This window comes from Neophocaena asiaeorientalis, unplaced genomic scaffold (genome assembly GCF_003031525.2).
Source record: "Neophocaena asiaeorientalis asiaeorientalis breed wild unplaced genomic scaffold, Neophocaena_asiaeorientalis_V1.1 scaffold338, whole genome shotgun sequence".
Lineage (NCBI taxonomy): Eukaryota > Metazoa > Chordata > Mammalia > Artiodactyla > Phocoenidae > Neophocaena > Neophocaena asiaeorientalis.
The window spans coordinates 210,372-231,205 of NW_020175405.1; the positions used below are offsets into that span (position 1 = coordinate 210,372).

Sequence of the window (20,834 nt, forward strand, 5' to 3'; positions counted from 1 at the left end):
GCTTTTGCACAGCAAAGAAAACCATAAAGAAAATGAAAAGACAATCCACAGAATGGGAGAAAATATTTGCAAATGATGCAACCAACAAGGGATTAATCTCCAAAATTTACAAACAGCTCATGCAGCTCAATATCAAAAGAACAAACAATGCAATCAAAAAATGGGCAGAAGCCCTAAATAGACATTTCTCCAAAGAAGACATACAGATTGCTAAGAGGCACGTGAAAAGATGCTCAACACTGCTGATTATTAGAGAAATGCAAATCAAAACTACAATGAGATATCACTTCACACCAGTCAGAATGGCCATCGTCAGAAAGTCTACAAACAGATGCTGGAGAGAGTGTGAAAAAGGAACCCTTCTACGCTGTTGGTGGGAAGGTAAATTTGTACAGCCACTATGGAGAACAGAATGGAGGTTCCTTAAAAAACTAAAAACAGAGCTACCATATGATCCAGCAATCCCACTCCTGGATATGTATATGGAGAAAAACGTGGAAGGATACATGCACCCCAATGTTCATTTCAGCGCTTTTTACAATAGGCAAGGCATGGAAGCAACCTAAATGTCCATCAGCAGATGAATGGATAAAGAAGATGTGGTACATGTATACTATGGAATATTAGCCATTAAAGCAAATGAAATAATGCCATTTGCAGCAGCGTGGATGGACCTGGAGATTATCATACTAAGTGAAGTCAGACAGAGAAAGACAAATATATCACTTATATGCAGAATCTTTTAAAAGATATAAATGAACTTTTTTATAATACAGAAACAGACTTAGAGAACGAACTTACGGTTACCAGGGTGGGGAGGGGGGGAGGAGGGAAACTAACACAACATTGTTAATCAACTATACTCTATTATAAAATTTTTTTTTTTTTTTTTTTTTTTTTTTTTTCTTCAGTGGTACGCGGGCCTCTCACTGTTGTGGCCTCTCCCGTTGCGGAGCACAGGCTCCGGACGCGCAGGCTCAGCGGCCATGGCTCACGGACCCAGCCGCACCGCGGCATGTGGGATCTTCCCATACCAGGGCACGAACCCGTGTCCCCTGCATTGGCAGGCGGACTCTCAACCACTGCGCCACCAGGGAAGCCCTTTAAAAAAATTTTTTAATGACACAGAAGAATAAAATAGGGATCTGCTATGAAAGTTCAGGAGGGGAAAGGGAAGTAATCACCTATGTGTTAGACATTGTCTTAGCTGTGTTACATTTATCATCAATCTTCACCACAAAAGATTGTATTAATTAAGAAGTCATATGTCTTAAGTCATTAGGAAGTCATTTTTATATATGAAAGTAATTACGCCTTAGAAAATCTGGGTGATTTTTCACACATTCAGTAAATGTTGAACTTAAAACCAGAACTGTCTGCTCTAAAAATCCTTGGCTTTTCCCTGTTCTATTATATGACCTCAAACTTGAGGTAATAAAAGCCTGCCCTTTAATTACTGATAGGAATAGGGGCAGTGGGGAATGACTTTATGAGATGGTAGAAGTGAAAATAGCAAGGTACTGATCCTTGGGAATGATATCTCTTACACTCAATTTTTTTACTTTGTTCTTTGGCAGGTTCACATAGCATTCAGGATAGAAAGGGCTGACTAGGAGTGGGTCTGCATTTGTGTGACTGGATCCCTACCTCCCAACTGAAAACTGCATTCCTGCCATTGTACTATCTTAGCTAAAGAAACAGTCCCAGTATCTTATTCAGACAAGGTTCTTTACCCTTAAAAGATTTGATTCACCCCCTGACAAGCGACTGTTTCCATCTTTTTTTTTTTTTTTTTTTTTTTGTTTCCATCTTTGATGACCTGCTCTTCACCATTTCTTTATCATCTACTCTGTAATCCAGATCTTTTATTAATTTTTATGGTGAAATATTTTGTAGTGGGAAATTATTGGTAGTATTATTTGGTTTTGGTAATGCTTGATCTTTTTCTTTTCAGTCTTTATTTGGAAAAAATTTGACAACAATTTTGAATGAATATGTAGCTATGAAAGCAAAAGGTAAGAATTCAGGTTCAGGGATTTTTTTGTCAGTTTTATACAGCATTTATCTAATATTTTTAATTAGAAATAATTTTTAAAGGATATTAATACTTCTTAAAAGCCATAAGAAAACTTGTGTCAACTATGATGAGATAAAATTTACTGTGAAATATCTAATTAAATAGTTCATTTTTATTGAGTGATAAGTATAAAATAACACTTTCCTAAATTCGTGTCTTAAGGAGAAAGTTAGATTTATTCTCTCATATTGGTTATTTCTGTAGTTTACAACATGTTAAGAAAAGACTCAGCAGTAAAGAATTAGTGTAAATGATAACATTTTTTTAAAAAAGCTTAACATTTATTGAGTACTGTCTATTGCAGCATTGTGCTATGTGCTTTCATAGGTTTTATCTCAGTCCTTAAAATAATCCAGTGAGAGTTGTCGATTGTTTAGACCTGTTCTTAAGTATCAGAAAATTGAGGATTAGAGAAGCCAGATAACTTCCAAGATCACAAAACTAGAAACTGTAGAGAGTAATAAGCCTTCAAGTTCAGGGCCTGAAGATTTTCTTTTCCCAAACTGTTTTCACTATCTTACAGGAATGTTTAATGTGTAAATGGCCTCAGAAACAATATGTTATTGCAATACAAAGGTTTATATCCCACTTTTATGTTGGGTAGCTTTCTCTGGTTTGAGCTTTTATAAGTATATAGTAAAGAATTTAAATACCTTATGAATTTCCTGTCATTGTGGCTTTAGAACACATCCTGAAAAAGACTAATTAGTCCTGAGGAATTTTACCTGTAATTCTAAGTAGAGTAGTTGCTGAGCAGTCATGGTGATTTGTACATGAAAACATTGGATGTAGAAAACTAATTTCCACACTCCATGGGGGTTTGTATAATTTTATAAATTTAATTTATAAATCAGATTATTTTAATTTACTTTCAAATGTCACATGATAAATAGAAGAAAGATTTTAAATAGTTTGTCTTTTTTATTTCAAAGAAAATATAAAATTATTGATCTAAAAAACCTGCATAGTTTTCACAAGTTTCCTCTTCCATTGTATTGTATCTGATTCTTAATGGCTTGAGCAAAGAAAGCAGCCTCGTTGTAGCTTTGCAGGTCTTTTACAAGATAGGCTTATTTCTCAGTTCCCAACAAAACGTCAACAGCTGAGATATAAGTTTTCCTTATTGATTTTCTGTGTCTGTTCAAATTAAATGATGAATTTTCTCCAACTGTATTCATTATGAAATGTTTCCTCTTATGATTTAGAAACATCAAATGATGTCCCAGCAATTTTGTCATCTCTGTGGAAGAAGTTAGACCATACACTTTCTCAGATCAGGTAATAAAAAGCTTATACAGTAAGCTTATCAGAATGTGCATAATGATTTTGGAATGCAAGCGTGTGTAAGAATCACTTCACATATAAATCTTATGACCTACATTGTGCATTTATATAACACTGATCTAATTTTGAAATTATAGGTTATTGATATTTCTTTGTCTTTGATTGAAATAATTTGAAATTAAGTTGTGTATTTTAATAAAATGTTTAAAAATGAGGAAATTAATGGCACTCCCGGGTTCCCATAACAATTTAGAGGCAGATCTCTGGCTGAATACAAATCTAGTCCCAGTCTTGGTGAATGCAAATCTCCTAACGTGGGCCCCATGTGACTTCCCTTATACAGTTGTGTCTTCATTACACATGCAGAAAATTGATATGTGGAATCCATGCCTCCTTTGTTCTTCCCTTATAAAGAAACAAACTTGAATAGTAATACTTCTGAATCTTCTGCTTTTAGAATTATCACATGGGACTAATCTGCCTTCTACATATGTCAGGGCCTTGGAATGCCAGTTTCACCATCCTTAGAATAGGTATCAATTTTAGAATGTATCTTATTTAACTAGAGTCTAGTATGAAAACCATAGTTTCTTACCCTTCTCTGACAGCTACAAGTGAATACCCCACTTAAGGAGAGGCCTTGTTTCTTTCCTCAGTTTAAACTGCTAGAATGGCTCCAAATGCTGTCTGTGTAACTCTGTACCACATCTTATTTGGTAGTCTTACTTTTTTTTTTTTTGGCTGTGTTGGGTCTTTGTTGCTGCGCGCAGGCTTTCTCTAGTTGCGGTGAGCAGGGGCTACTCTTTGTTGCGGTGCGTGGGCTTCTCACTGAGGTGGCTTCTCTTTTTTTTTTTTTAACATCTTTATTGGAGTATAATTGCTTTACAATGGGGTGTTAGTTTCTGCTTTATAACAAGTGAATCAGCTATACATATATCCCCATATCTCCTCCCTCTTGCGCCTCCCTCCCAGCCTCCCTATCCCACCCCTCTAGGTGGTCACAAAGCACCGACCTGATCTCCCTGTGCTATGCGGCTGCTTCCCACTAGCTATCTGTTTTACATTTGGTAGTGTATACGTGTCCATGCCACTCTCTCACTTCGTCCTAGTTTACCCTTCCCCTCCCTGTGTCCTCAAGTCCATTCTCTACGTCTGTGTCTTTATTCCTGTCCTGCCTCTAGGTTCTTCAGAACCTTCTTTTTGTTTTTATTTTTATATCCCATATATATGTGTTAGGGTATGGTATTTGTTTTTCTCTTTCTGACTTACTTCACTCTGTATGACAGACTCTAGGTCCATCCAGAGGTGGCTTCTCTTGTTGCGGAGCACCGGCTCTAGGAGCATGGGCTTCTGTAGTTGCAGCATGCCAGCTCAGTAGTTGAAGTGTGTGGGCTCTAGGGCTTGTGGCGCACGGGCTTAGTTGCTCCATGGCATGTGGGATCTTCCCGGACCAAGGGTCTAACCTGTGTCCCCTGCATTGGCAGGCAGATTCCTAACCACTGTGCCTCCAGGGAAGGCCCAGTAGTCTTACTCTTATTCCCCTTTCCTGACCCTCATCTTTCCTCCCCTTGCAAACATCCTCAAAGACATTCACAGTTTAATTAACACCTATGATTATTTATAAGTTACTGCAATATTTTATTGACAAGGTATTACATAAAAAAAGAAGGTTCTTAGCCAGGTGTTCTCCAAGATTGGTTCATGCAGGGGACACGGGTTCGTGCCCCGGTCCGGGAAGATCCCACATGCCGCAGAGCGGCTAGGCTGGTGAGCCATAGCCGCTGAGCCTGTGCTCCGCAATGGGAGAGGCCACAGCAGTGAGAGGCCTGCGTACCGCAAAAAAAAAAAAAAACTGCTTATTCAGGACTTCCCCGGTGGTCCAGTAGTTAAGACTTTGCCTTCCAATGCAGGGGACGGCGGTCCCATCCCTGGTCGGGTAACTAAGGTCCCTCATGCCATGGGGTGTGGCAAAAAAAAAAAAAGTGCTTATTCGATTTGGTAAGTTTCGTGGCTCTTGTTGGTAGAGATTTATTTGACAGATTTTTGAGGACAATGGCACAGTGTCTTACTGTTTACAAAATATCGATACATGGGTAACTTCAGTTCATAATAAAAGGAGAATCAGCTTGTATTGTGAATTTTCTTATCTGTTTGCTTTGTTCCTTCTTTAGAGCTTCCATGAAGTAATGTCATAGTCATAAATTTGATGAAAGCAGGATCTCCTTTGAAATCAACTTGGATTCTGAAGTATTTATGTATGGAGTTATATGTAAAATCAGAATTTCTCTGGGAAGGCATCTCTATAGTTATAAAAGATAATTGATAATTGTAAAATATTATATATAGCTTTCTTAAGTATATTGAGTTCCTAAATTCAAGTCAAATTGTACTCTTAGTGGGATGTCAAGGCTCTCTAATGCTTATTACACTGGATAGAAACTTGGTTATTAAAATTATGTATGTGTGTATGTTTATATGCCACTGTTTTTCTCCTAAAGCAAATAAGATTTGGTTACCTAGAAAATGTGCTTATCTTTTTTGTCTGAGAGAGATTTCTTGCCTTTTAACTCATAATTTACTTAAAGTCTGACTGTAACTAAATCAGAATGTATTCGGCAATAGAAGTTTTTTAATGTCAAACTACTTTTGTTTATTAGGAGCATGCAAAGTTCCCCAGGCTTTGCTGCCAATCAGAGAGGTTGGTATTCAACTTTAAACTATAAATAATGTTCAGAATTACTTTAAACTCAAACTTACTGTCAGATGAACATTTTAGTTAACAATACATGTATGCTAAGTTTATATTTTGTTTAAACTACTGCTTTTCTAAGTACTGTTACCATATTAGGAAATAATATTTTCATTTATTTTAAAAATATGCATTTTAAATATTCCTTATTTTTCTCATTGACTCTCATGTATTCACATCTTTTAATTCTCATTCCATAAGTCTGTTTCCTAATTTGTGGAGATGTTATCAGTATGAATTATTACAGAAGAAATGTATTCTTGGATTTTTAAAGTTTGAATGTACTCAATTTTAGTTTGTTGCTTTTGAAATTATCATGTAAACTTAGTTGATATTTTTAAGGGCTGTTTTTCAGTCCGTAGATCCACCATGTTAAACATGTAGTAGAACACATATCATGTAAACTTCTTAAAATTCCCAAAATACTCTGACATTGAGTTAATTTTTTTAAATGCTCATGTGTTTCAGCCCGAACAAGAAGTGGAATTGCAGAAATCAAACGGCAGAGAAGGCTTGCATCTCAAGCAGCTCCTGTCAGTTCAGAGTTGCTGACTTTACCGTATCTTTCAGGGCAATTTACTAATTCTCCTTTGACAGCTACACAAGTTATTCGGCCAACTGGCCAGATTTCAACTCCTTTGAGGTCAAATTTTGTAGTGGTCAACCATTCACAGTCACAAGACACTATGACCCGTAAGTCTACATTCTGCACTCTTAAATTTTGTTTTTAATCAAACTGTATAAATGCGATGATGTGCTAATATCTTTATATTCATGGTATAAAATTATAGCAAAAAGTAGATAAGAGGCTAGAAGTAGAATAGACATTAGGTAAATCTGCCATTAAATATGCATATTATTAAATCTATGAGACATTTTAATCTAGGATTCTTCTTATGTCTGTTCTAACTGAAGTCCAACCTTCTCAATTCTCAATTCTAGTTCTCAATTCTCTTCATTAATAGAAAAGACCCTGTTATTTGATTTTAAAAGGAATGTGCATTATATTTCACCACCTTCTTATCTTTGTTCATGGTAGTCTGTCCTGCTGGAATGAGGAATGTTTTTCCATCTCTACCTGTTGAAAATCCTGCATATTCCTGGCTGAATCTTAGAGCTAGGGATAAACTTAGAGATCATCTGATACTTCTTGCTTCTTATATACTTGAAATTATTATAAACACATGATACTAAGGGGCAAAAGTCTAGTTAATAACAGAGTTGGGGTTAGAACTGAGGTGCCACCTCTCAGTTCTTAGACCAATCTCTTTTCTCTTCTGCACAGGTAAAATGTATTGACATCCACTATGTTCTCCCTTATTTCCATCTTTTCTCCATCCTCTTTAACACCTCTGGGTAAAAACACTTACCCAGTACACTTAGTTTATACTTCTTATAATTATTCTGTTCTGCCATGATATTTTTTGTTGAGACTATTCTGTATACTGTACTTTGTATTTTACCATAAAACCTTAAGTCACAGAGACTATGTTTTATATATCTTAATATCTTCTACCGTGCCTTGCACAGAGTAGGCACTCAGTGTATACTAACTGAATTTAATATAAAATAATAATCACTTTGTAGTGCTATTTATTTCATTAATGCAAGTATAGAAAACTATTCAGTTTCCTTGACTTACTGCTTTGTTCTCTTGAAATACAGCTGGAGAGGCTTTAAATATCATTCCTGGTCCTCAGGAAAGGAAAACTCATGCCAGTTTAATGTCTCCTGGTAGACGCAAAAGGTAAATGCCTTTTAAAAGGACAAGTTTCCAATAACCTTCCAAAAAAAAAAATTACACCAGGATATTTACATTGTGAATAAGGTAACAAGATTGCATTAAGTACTTGAGACTATTTACTATTATATCCATTTCAAAACACTTTTTTTTCCCCACAGTCTATCCTCCCTGAAAACAGGTTGTGTTTTATAATCACTGACCTATTCACTGTTTCATTAGAAATATTTTTTTTCTATAGTGGTATATAGAAAGGTATATCTTAAAATTGATGTTAACTCAGATTTTTTGAAATAAGCATTCTTTTAAACAAATATAAATAATATCTGCATGTTTTAAGGTCTACAAACACATATTTAAAGTTCTAAATCGATGGTTAAAAACTCTTCTCAGGGACATTCTCTGAGAAAAGTTTCTTTCTGTCCTATTTAGCCCATGTGTCTTTGTTTGAAGGATATTTCATAAAAGAGAGATAATAGTTTAAAATGTTTTTTCTGTTTTCTCAACTGCCGTGCCATGGGTATTTTTGTTGGAATTTTTACTGTTGATTGTCTCTCATTCAAGTCTGACCTCATCCTCCTTTATGGCAAGGTTTCTCACTTAACCACCTAAAACAATAGAACTACTATAATAGTATCTAACATTTATAAGAACCTTGACCTTTTTATAAAGTCTTTACATATACTTTATTGAATTCTTTCATAAACCCAATAATGCAGTTGGTTTTATCCCATTATAGAGTGGGTCAGAGGGTACCTTTCTACAGACCATATAGCTAATAAGTAATAAAGCTAAGCCTCAAATTCATTTCTTAATTCAAGTCTATTAATGCTTTTCAACTCAACTGCCCTTTGTTCCTACCACAAATAGAGAAAACATCTTTTCCACCATGATCTTAAGATTAGTCTTTACATGTAATTATCATTGAATTGGTTATTCATACTAGTTAAAAGACAGGCTTTTAAAATGTGTTTCAGTGAATCTCAAAGGAAAAGTATCACTTTGTCTGGACCTCATTCAACAATACGGAATTTCCAGGATCCAAATACATTTGCAGTAGAAAAAGTAAGTGACCTTCCGAAACTTTGCAACTTAAGATATTCCTGAGTTTATAACTATTGATATATACACAAATATATATATGTATGTATGTATGTATATTTAGATTATGTGTGTGTTTGTGTGTGTGTGTAAAATACAGTATTTCTATAAGACTTCAGTAGAGGGAGTTCCCTGGCAGTCCAGTGGTTAGGACTCCGTGCTTCCACTGTAGGGGTTCAATCACTAGTTGGGGAACTAAGATCTTGCAAGCCGTGCAGCATGGCCAGAAAAAATACTGTGGTAGAATTACCTTGGGATAGACTGTAGTGAAATTTAACAGTAGCAGATAGTCCAGTCAGAATAGATAAAATGTGCAAATGCACCAGGTAAGAAACAGAAGTGTGTTTACAAAACTGTAAATACATCATTGTTGCTGGATTATGCAATATAATAGGGCATTTTTCCTAGAATAGAGACAGGTTATTAAAAATCTTGTGTGAAAAGCTAAAGAGTTTGGAACTGTATTTTGTAGTCAGTGAAGAAAGAGTTGGTGAAGGATCTGTGAATACCCTTGTAAGTCAGGTGTTAATATCGAGGGAGCCACCATAACTTTTTGAGTTTCCACCTAGATTTATTAAAACTATCCAGCTTCCATTGATTCTTTTTAAATAAATAACATAATACTCTATCCTATGCTTTTGCTAATATTGACTTTGTTTTCCAGCAAATGGTTATTGAAAATGCTCGAGAAAAAATATTAAGCAACAAATCTCTTCAAGAAAAGCTTGCAGAAAACATTAATAAATTTTTGACTAGGTAAGCCGTTTGTGTTTAAAATATCTAATTGTTTTTGCCTAATTGAGAACTATGCTAAAAATTTTCCTTTCTGTATTACAGTGACAACAATATTGCTCAAGTACCTAAGCAAACAGATAGCAACCCTAGTGAACCAGAGACTTCAATCGATGAACTCCTGGGACTTCAGGTATGGGTAAGGGTGTGTGTGTGTTTGTGTGTGTGTAGTACATATATTCATAGTTAAAACTGATGATATTCTTGTTTCATTTCAAAACCATTACTAACAGATGTATAAAATGATTTAAAATAATAATTAAAATATAAATTTCCTTCATTATCCAAATGTAATCTGTTCCTGAAAATGTGTTAGTGAATTTTCAAGGTCAAAATTGCGGTTTTACGTAAGGTAGATAGCTAGTGGGAAGCAGTCGCATAGCACAGGGATATCAACTCACAAAGCTCGGTGCTTTGTGACCGCCTGGAGGGGTGGGATAGACAGGGTGAGAGGGAGGGAGACGCAAGAGGGAAGAGATATGGGAACATATGTATATGTATAACTGATTCACTTTGTTATAAAGCAGAAACTAACACACCATTGTAAAGCAATTATACCTCAATAAAGATGTTAAAAAAAAATTGCGGTTTTATTCCAATTTTATTGAAAAATAACTGATATCTCTCATTGTATAAGTTTAAGGCATACAATATGATGATTTGATTTACATATATTCAAATTGTGTTATTTAGATGGTAAATGTAATAAGACATTCCTAACCATCTAATAACTAACCAACTCTTCCATATATCAATAAAACACTTTTCCTGTATCCATACAACAATGTCATGTATTTCTTAGTATTTAATAATTAAAAATTCATTAGTGGTTATATTTCTGTGCAATAAGCAGTACTGTACAGTGTATACAAAATAAATTACATTTCTTCTGCACCTGCTACAAACTGTATAAAAATATAAAGACACAATGAAATAATATGTTAAAGATACATGATGAATCCAAGTAATATTGAACAAAATAAAATGAACAAGACACTTTAAAAAAGAATAGATACTAACTAAATGAATAATTGTCTGTGAGATTTATTGCTAAGAGAAGGAAGATAGGGGCTATAGTCACTTGCTATTCAGTGAGAGTGAAGATGAAAGAGGGTGAGCTGGTAAAAGAAGAATTCAACAATATGAGTTTTAAGATTTGTCCAGGTGCAAATACCTTTTTGAAGAACAGCTGAGATTTTGGCTATTGCATAGCCTTTTGCTTGGACTCTCAGATAATACATTCAGTTTTGTTGCTGTGCCACAAAATGAATTCATTATAATGAATTTATGGTAGTAGTTTTCTTTCAGATGATGAATTCTGGGTGAAACCACTGAGGTTTTTTTTTTTGTCAGTTCCTTCAGAATACTATAAAAAAAATTTTTTTGGATACATTTTCCCAAAGTGAAATTCAGTAAATTTAAGAAAACATGACAAGCTTTTGAAAGCAACCTTTAAATTATTTAGCAGTCTTCTTTAAAAAACTTCTCCTGTCTTAATGTTCAACATATCCCCTGTTCTAAATTTTACAACCTTCAACTCCTTACTTATATTTTCTCCACAAAATAATTAGGTACTTACCATAATCAAGACACTCTATTAGATACTGTGAGAGATTATAAGAAAATGAAGACACAACACTGTGTTCATGGTGTTCATAATATTGTATATTGGGGAAAAGTTAAAAATTCAGATTTCAATAACTTTGAAAGTACAGCAATACATAATGCCCAATGGAGTAGTATATACATAAGCTTCACTAAGAGAGCAGAGCCAGTTGTACAAATAGGTGAATTTTTAAAATGTTTTTACGCATCTTTGTGTCCTTGGAGTAGGCAAGATTTCTTTGGCTACACAAATCGCTGTGTTTTTTTTTTAAGACTTCTGTAAAATTCAAAATATCTGCTTGTTAAAAGCATCATTAAAATTAAAAGGCAAACCACCAACATGTATTCCAAGATTCCTTCAATTCTGATTTTTAAAGTTCAGACTCTAATAAGAAATTTACTAGAAAAATGTGTTTCTTCAGCAGTAACTTTTGTAAGAGGGTATGCACCAGTTCATAGTTTGATTAACATTGGATTGTTGGTTCTTGACATTATTTATATTACTGTAAATTTTTAAGTCCATCGATACAGAAATAATTTGTTCAAGCTCCTGGCTTTCTCCTAAATCACATTTCATCAAGAATTATTGATGTTCTCTATATATCTGCATTGTCAAGGTTAACTGGTTCTTTAACTTCAAGTTTCTCTTTTCATTTTATGGCCATTTTTACTTTAAAAATCCAAGTTTTTAATCACTTCATGAGAGTTCCACCTTACCTCTTGCTCCACATGAATTTTCTATCCCTTGGGATCCAAATGTATGCTTCACCAAAATTGAAGAAAATATAGCACTGCAGAAGGATTTACAGATAAGTTTGTCATTCCATTTAAATCATATTGATCTCCAAAAAAGTTCAAATGTTCATAAACATGGAAATTAATTCCATAGTAAAGAAATACAAATTAAGACAACAGATTACTTTTATGTCTTAGACTGATAATGCTTAAAAATTGATATTGCCCATTATAGGTAAGAGCATGGACATTGTTACATAGAACAGAACAAGCATTCCTTTTTATTTTTGATGGTGATACCATTTTATTCATTGCTATTTACCAATAAAACTGATAATTAGTATTACCTATCCTTTCAGTTTATATATACATAAATTTTCTTTTTTTAATTTAATTTATTTATTTTTATACAGCAGGTTCTTATTAGTTATCTATTTTATACGTATTACTGTATATATGTACTTCTTGACAGGATTTCTCAAAATTTTAAATGTATATATTGTTTGACCTAGTAATTTCACTGATAAAATTAATCCCAAAGAATGAACAAATGCCTGGATAAAGATTTTCACGTATTATTTACCATAACTGAAAATTAGAAAAAATGCAAATGAACAAAAGTGAGAATTGGCTAAATGTGGCAGAGTTATGTAAACAAAAGAGTTCTTTCCCTTTAGAAGGATAGTGGGTTAAACGTTTAGTTTTGTACCCTACTAAAAAGACAGTATAGGGAATTTTTAAAAAGCATAAACCCACAGGGGCTTCCCTGGTGGCGCAGTGGTTAAGAATCCACCTGCCAGCGCAGGGAACACGGATTCAAGCCCTGGTCTGGGAAGATCCCACATGCCGTGGAGCAGCTAAGCCTGTGTGCCACAACTACTGAGCCTACACTCTAGAGCCCGTGAGCCACAATTGCTGAGCTCATGTGCCACAACTACTGAAGCCTGCATGCCTAGAGCCCGTGCTCTGCAACAAGAGAAGCCACCGCAATGAGAAGCCTGCACACCACAGTGAAGAGTAACCCCTGCTCGCCGCAACTAGAGAAAGCCCGAGCACAGCAACGAAGACCCAACACAGCCAAAAATAAATTTAAAAAAAGAAAAAAAAAAAAGCATAAACCCACAAGGACAGAGAAAGAATTTTTTAGAATTTGAAATGGACAGGTGGTACCTGACTTAGCAGACCCTGGATTCTAAGCCAGTAAAGGCAAAGTTCAGGTAAAAGTCACTTTACAAAACACTTGACTCTAGTACCTCTGAAAGTAAACATAAAGATAGGGCTACAAACAGGATGATAAGGTGTAAAGTTTAGGAAGTGTATAGTTAAACTCGATATCTTTTCCCCATTTACACTGTTCCTCAGAAACACTACTTCAGCCATAAACTGTCCCAGCAAGAAATCTAACTCACTCAAATAAGAAAAACTAAAAATACAGATGGTTCTGTAATTATTCTACAGCTTAGACTATAGTTGACAAGGTCCCTGCCTCCTTATTGGCACAGGGTTTAAAGACAGCTTTTGGCATGCTCCTTTTAAGTGTGAGCACATAAACAAGGATTGTCCAACATTTGAAAGAAGTATTTAAAATGAAGAGACTGGGACTTCCCTGGTGGTCCAGTGGTTAAGACTCTCTGCTTCCATTGCAGGGGGTGCGGCTTCTATCCCTGGTTGGGGAACTAAGATCCCCCATGCCATGCGGCACAGCCAAAACTTTAAAATTTTAAAAATAATAAAATGAAGAAACCAAAACAGATAAAAAGAGTGAGGTAGATCTATATTGAAGGCCCTAGAAAGCAGTGTACAACAAACTTATGTGAAGAAAGCAGGTTAAACAACATTATTAAACCAATCTCATAGAAAAAGAGGTCAGAAGTGGAGGAATTGGATAAAGGTGGTCAAAAGGCACAAACTTCCAGTTATAAAGTAAATAAATACAGGAGATGCAGTGTACAACATAATGACTATAGTTAACACTGCTGTATGGTATACAGTTAACCCTTGAACAGCTTGGGGTTAGGGGTGCTAACTCCACATGCAGTCAAAAACCCACTTAAACCAAGGGGGAAGGGGGGGTGGGATAAACTGGGAGATTGGGATTGACATATATACACTATTGATACTATGTATAAGATAGATAACTAATGAGGACCTACTGTGTAGCACAGGGAACTCTACTCAGTGCTCTGTGGTGAGCTAAATGGGAAGGAAATCCAAAAAAGAGGGGATATATGTATACATATAGCTGATTCACTTTGCTGTACAGTATAAACTAACAATATAGTAAAGCAACTATACTCCAGTAAAAATAAAATTTTTTTAAAAACCCACTTAAAAGTTTACAGTCAGCCCTCCATGTGTCCTGTTCTGCAAGTGCAGATTCAACCAACCTTGGATCTTGTAGTGCTGTAATACATATTTATTGAAAAAGTTCTGCATATGAGTGGACGGACCTGCACAGTTCAAACCTATGTTGTTCAAGTGTCAACAGTATTTGAAAATTAAGAGAGCAGCATATCCTGGGGCTTCCCTGGTGGCGCAGTGGTTGGGAGTCCACCTGCTCATGTAGGGGACACGGTTCAAGCCCTGGTCCGGGAGGATCCCCCATGCCACAGAGCAACTAGGCCTGGGCACCACAACTACTGAGCCTGTGCTCTAGAGCCTGTGCTCCGCAACAAGAGAAGCCAGCACAATGAGAAGCCCACACCGCAACTAGAGAAAGCCCACGAACAGCAACGAAGACCCAACACAGCCAAAAATAAATAAATTTTTAAAAATAATAAAAATAGCATATCCTAAGAGTTCTCACAAGAAAAAAAATATTTTTTTCTTTTTCTCTATTTTTTAAATATGTATATGAGATGATGGATATTAACTAAGCTTATTTTGGTATTATTTCACAATGTATGTAGGTCAGGTCATTATGCTGTACACCTTAAACTTACACAGTGGTGTGTGTCAAGTAATAACATTATAGCATGGTTTTATTCTATTTTAATGTTTGGGGATATAGTCACCAAAGTGATTAATTAGTGGTATTAGGGAGCATTCACTTTCTATTTTCTAGTCTTCCTGTTTTAATTTGTTTTAAGTGAATAGTGTTACAATCAGAAGAAATTTTCTTGGAAGGGAATACTACATAAAAGGTACAAAATATCAGATATCCTCTAATTACTTTGCTGGTATTAAACCATACTAATTCAATTAGGATCACTTTTTGTTTGTTTTTTGTTTTTGCAGAGTGAAATCCACATGTCTGAAGAAGCTATACAGGATATATTGGAACAGACAGAATCCGATCCAGCATTTCAGGCACTCTTTGATCTATTTGACTATGGTAAGTAGAACATTTCTATCAAAGCAGTTAGGAGAAAAAAGTTTCTCCAATTTCTCTGGAGAAACAGCTTAAACAGAGTAAAACAACATTTCCCAGAGCATCTGGAAAAAAGTTCCTATTTTCATTAAAGCAAACATGGATATGAAAGAGTTTTTTTGTTGCTTTTTTGTTTTATTTTTTTCTTAAAGATACTTTAGCTGTAAAAATAAAGAACAGTTTTGGGGGTGAGGGGGGTTAGTTGTGGGCAGTTTTGCCAGTCATCAAAAATGTGTTGAGATCTACTCCTATACATATATTATACTAAACACAGTTGGATAATACAAGAGGAATAAAAAGATTTGTCTATTGCCCTCCATCTTATGGCCTAGTGCAGTAGTTCTCAAAGTGTAGTCTCCAAACCAGCAGACCAGCATTGTCTGAGAACATGTTAAAAATGCACTGGTCTAGTGGAAAAATCATACTTGTCAATGATATATAAGGCAACATGTTAAAAACTATAATTAAAGGACTATAATTAAGACCAAACTTTAACATTTGCTTGACCACTGTCAAGCTGTATTAATTGATGCTTATTTTTATTTTGGTCATTTAACCAATTGTTTCCCTATTCCCTTTTTAACAGGTAAAACAAAGAATAATAAAAATATATCACAAGGCATTTCCAGTCAGCATATGGAAACCAATCTCAATGTAGTCTTAGCAGGTGAAAGTAATCTAGCAGTTAAAGGTTCTTTTGAAACAGGAGAATCTGGTAAGAATTTGATTTTGTTAATATCAATCTAAATCCTAATACAAGTCTCAAAATTTCAAAGGCAGAAAATGTTTAATTTGAAAGTTGTTCAAATTACCACATACATCATTTTTGTGTTTCTAAGTTTTCTCTTCATTTAAAAAGAAAAAATTATTCCCACGCCTTTAGTACTTTGATTAAAAGGTGGATTTTTAGTACTCATTCCTTCATGATGCAGTAGACACGCACAAATTGGTGTTAATAGTGTTGACCAGTTCAACCTGTCTGTAACATTTAATGTAATTTTTTTGAGACACATATTCAAATCCCTAATGTGTAAGGTTGGTTTGTGGTATTAATCATCCAGCCTCGTAAGCAAGCTTAGCTGAGTGCTCAGTATCAATATCTCACTTATTTAGAGGAAATTGTATACTTGCTGATAGTCCTGAATTATGGGTTTTATGAGGTTTTAGGTTATATTCCTATGTGTCTACTAGTCAGTTCTTTATGTTTCTGCCTCCCATAGAGTACCAGTATGGCATATAATTGTCCCACAATAACTACTTATGAATGAGGGAGGGCAGTGAATATGTCTATCCTAGAGCTTTTAAATATTGGCCAAGTTTTTTAAAATTTCATTTTTGTGAAACATATGCAGAAGTACACAATAAAAGTGTACTTTAGCTCATTGAATTATAATCAAGCAAATACCCACATAACCATCTCTAAAGTCAAAAAATAGAATACCGCCAGCACCACAAAAACATCTCTTCGTATCTCTTCGCAATCACTACTCCTTTCATCCCTGTTCCTCAAAGATAACCATTATCCTGGCTTCTCTCACATTATCTTGGCATCTTACACTTGCTAAACTTTATGCCTCTTTGGTACCACCTCTATCCATTTCTGTCTACACCAAGTTATGCCACAATAATCTTTTCTGTTCATCTATTCTTAAATTCCATGACCCCTTCCAGCTCCCTCAAAAGACTTCATGGCTTCCAAGTTTCACATCACGCCTTCCAAAAACCAGTTTTGGACTATTTCAGACTATATTCCTATTTTGAGTCCTTTGCCTGTACCCAAATCCAATCCTCCATTTCTTCTTAGGCTGAATTGTAGGATGGCGTGTCTTTCTCATATATATTATGTGTGGAAGATTGTGCTTCAGATAAGCTCTACCCTGCACAAAATGAAATTTGAAATCCTATTTTCTCAGAAAGTCTCTTCCCACTTCGTTGAAACTGACTACCCCTGAATTTATGTGGCCTGTATATAATTTCCACTGGTTTCCCCACAATAAGGATTCACATGTGCTCCATACCCACTATTATTTTACCAGTGTCACATTAACAGAATTTTATGATAGTTGATATACATTTTTCTGGATTTTTCCCAATATTTTTCATATTGTTAATTGTTATTATTTTCTGTCCTAAACTGTGAATGATGTATGACACAGTATATCAGTATTTTCTCAAATGCCCTTTCTTCTTTTTCCAACTATTAACACTTTTATTTGTCAAGATCTCCTCGTACAATAACACTTTCTCACATCCCATAGGCCAGAAGAGGTGCCTTTTGTTCCTATACTGCTATGGTTTTTGGCATGTTTCATTATGACTTTCTGTCCTATGTCTGCCTCCCTTAGACTGATATCACCAAGGGTGGAGACTGGGTCATTCATCTTTGTATCCCAGTACTGGTCATGTGGTTGATCTTCAGTAAACGTGTAATAAATGTTAAAGTGTACACAATAATATCAAATGTTGATCATGCAAAATGTAATTGGCCCCATTTCACCTTCAAGAATATATCAGATGAAGTATGGTCAGTAGAAATGGTAAAGTTGAAAAGTCAGTTGTTTTGAAAAAAACTATGTTTGTAGCCAGTTTTTTTTATATATTAGTACATATTAAATGTTCTTAAACATATATGCTTTTTCCTTCATTGTGTCATCTGTTTTCTAAAAAGCTTGACAAACAATTTGGCACTTGTTAAAAAAGGCATCAGTAATAAGAAAAGTACCTGTAAGTGTTTTGATACTCAAAAGATGAGAGAGTGAGTTTATCAGACTTCCACTTGCTGGTATGTCAAAGATTAGTTACTTCCTTGGCAAAACAGGTTTTATAATAAAGATGACTACCTTAAAAGCTGTTATATACTCACCATATCTTTCTGCCATCCTAATATTTTGCAGATGATCAATCTGGTCAACCCCCATTTTGTACATCCTATCAAAATGAAGACACATCAAATGTTTTGAAGAATGGCAGCAACCATGATGAGCTTAGACAGGAAGCCCAGGAACATTTTTCCCAGATAGACTCTAGCGTCCAGAAAAAGGCCTTTAAAACAGTAGTATCTACTGAACAGAAGTGTAACCTTGATATCACCTTTGAGTCTGTGCCTAATTTGAATGACTTTAACCAAAGAGTAAATTCTGATGCTGAATGTAATCAGCATTGTGCTGAATTATACACCAGTCAGATATCTGCTGAAACTGAATTGGCTATGGAAGTTGAAAAGAATTCTTTGTCTCCAAGTGTGCAGAATGAATCTCGATTACAGCCTGATCAGTCTGATATACCAATAACTTCATTTGTTTCCCTTGGTTGTGAAACTAACAATGCGAACTTAATTCTCTCTGGAAAAACTTCTCAGCTTTTATCCCAAAATATTACATTAACTGGAAAGCCATCTAAAAAAGGTCAATTTTGTGAAAGTTCTGACGATACAAGAAGACTTACAACTAATTTCCATGGTTCCAAGTCACCAGATTCTAGAGAAATTCACCAGAGTAAAATTGAAATTAATAATGTGTTACCAGTTGCATCACAGCAACTTTCAGATTGCCAAGATAATTCTTCACTTCAAAGTAAAATATTACCTGTGTCTGTTGAAGGTTCGGGTTTAACTATATCTGAACAAAAAGTAGAAATTCACCTTGGAGATTCAGTATCTTCAATTAAACAACCATCTAATGATTCATCATCTGTTAAGTTAAATCATACAGATCATGAACCTCAGCCCTCCAAGTCTGAGAAAGTTGCTTTGGGTTCACAAGAGCCTTCATCTTCTGTAAAAGAAGATGGAGATAGTATTTTTCTATCTTTAGGTGAAAATAACTGTGAGGAAGTTACATTGATATCCCCAGAAGCTAATCCTATAGAAGATATACGTTCTCTTCCTTCAGAATCTGTGTGTTCTTCAGTGAGGGATTCTCACCCTGAGTCCCAGAATACTAGTGATAAACCTGCTGGCAACAAGTCAGCAGAGATAGATGCATCAAATATAGTCTCTCTCAAAATTATCATCAGTGATGATCCATTTGTTTCCTCAGATTCTGAACTTAACAGTGCTGTTTCTAGTATCAGTGGAGAAAACTTGCCAACTATAATTTTGTCTTCTCCTTCTAAATCACCTGCCAGAAATGCAGAATTAGTTAAATGCCTGTCTTCAGAAGAAACCACAGATGCTATCTCATCTGCTGAAGGAATTGGGGATTCAGCCTCAATGGAACAGAGCCTTTTAGCACTAAAACCTGAAGACTCGACAGTAAACAACACCCAGAATGAAGAGAGCATTGCTTTTTCAGCCAATGTTACACCATGCGTTTCCAAGGATGGAGGATACATACAGTTAATGCCAGCTACAAGCACAACTTTTGGCAATTCAAGTAACATTCTGATAGCTACTTGTGTAACTGATCCAACAGCCTTAGGAACAACTGTCAGTCAGTCAAATGTGGTGGTGTTGCCTGGAAATTCTGCACCCGTGACTGCTCAACCACCACCTCAGTTACAGACACCCCCAAGGTCAAACAGTGTATTTGCTGTCAACCAAGCTATGTCACCCAGCTTTTCACAAGGTAACTTTAGAACATATTGAAGTTCATTTCTCTGGAATGGGATCTAATTTCTCTTGTGTGTGCTGTTATTGACTAGAAGGTAATAAATCATGGATGAGAGTATAAGAAAAGATTCAGAAATTTGTGATTATGGCTTCTCTTTACAGAATTAATTCAATCAAAAATTTTTTTAATCTGCTAAGCTATGGAATTCGGTGGTTTCATTTTTTATTTCTTTTTCTTTCCATAGTTCTCAATCCATGGCTAAGCTATCAATACAAGAAAAAGACAGGGGGGGAAGACTAATTCATCAAATAGCCATATACCTACTAAAACCCAGTGTTGTGGGAGACTTTTCTTAAATAGTTATTACAGTCTTAGTTTTCAAGGAATTTATTACCTATTTGGAAAGACTTTCAAGACACAACTTGAATTTCTCCCTGCATGATACCCTTTGTAATTTCTCACTATCTTCCACATTTGAAAATTGATCCCTGTCTTTAGAATTCTTTGTTTATAGGAGCAGGAGCACCTCTGGCATTTATTACATGCCATTTTATGTGTAGTTAGTGACTGACATGCCTGTCATAGTGGTCATTCTTGATTATATGTTCCTTGAAGGTGGAGTTTATGGCACATTCATCTACACTTCCTTAGATATTGATTCCCAAGCTCCTTTCCCCTCTTTCTTTTTTTACATTTAGGCATATAATTAAATCAGATTAAATATCAGCAATTAAGTATTAAGCCTGATGGATCTATTTCAAGTGCTGTTTAAAATAAGATAAAGGAGGGATCAGAATTGGTAGAAAAGGTGGAACTTGAGCTGAAGCTTA

The 20,834-nt window shown here is 35.2% G+C and overlaps 1 protein-coding gene across 3 annotated transcripts in view; it reads left to right on the plus strand.

The window, feature by feature from the left end:
- Window positions 1-20,834, plus strand: part of NPAT (nuclear protein, coactivator of histone transcription) — a 52,138-nt gene that overhangs the window by 23,878 nt on the left and 7,426 nt on the right. For 2 of the 3 annotated variants that reach the window (XM_024766972.1, XM_024766971.1), the window contains exons 3-13: window positions 1,955-2,015; window positions 3,283-3,355; window positions 6,019-6,059; window positions 6,579-6,803; window positions 7,776-7,857; window positions 8,829-8,916; window positions 9,617-9,708; window positions 9,790-9,877; window positions 15,322-15,418; window positions 16,041-16,169; window positions 18,349-20,019. In XM_024766972.1, the coding sequence (XP_024622740.1) occupies window positions 1,955-2,015; window positions 3,283-3,355; window positions 6,019-6,059; window positions 6,579-6,803; window positions 7,776-7,857; window positions 8,829-8,916; window positions 9,617-9,708; window positions 9,790-9,877; window positions 15,322-15,418; window positions 16,041-16,169; window positions 18,349-20,019 (2,647 nt within the window). Of the gene's footprint in view, window positions 1-1,954; window positions 2,016-3,282; window positions 3,356-5,532; window positions 5,617-6,018; window positions 6,060-6,578; window positions 6,804-7,775; window positions 7,858-8,828; window positions 8,917-9,616; window positions 9,709-9,789; window positions 9,878-15,321; window positions 15,419-16,040; window positions 16,170-18,348; window positions 20,020-20,834 lie in introns of those variants that run through there. The other variant, XM_024766973.1, reaches the window with a different exon arrangement.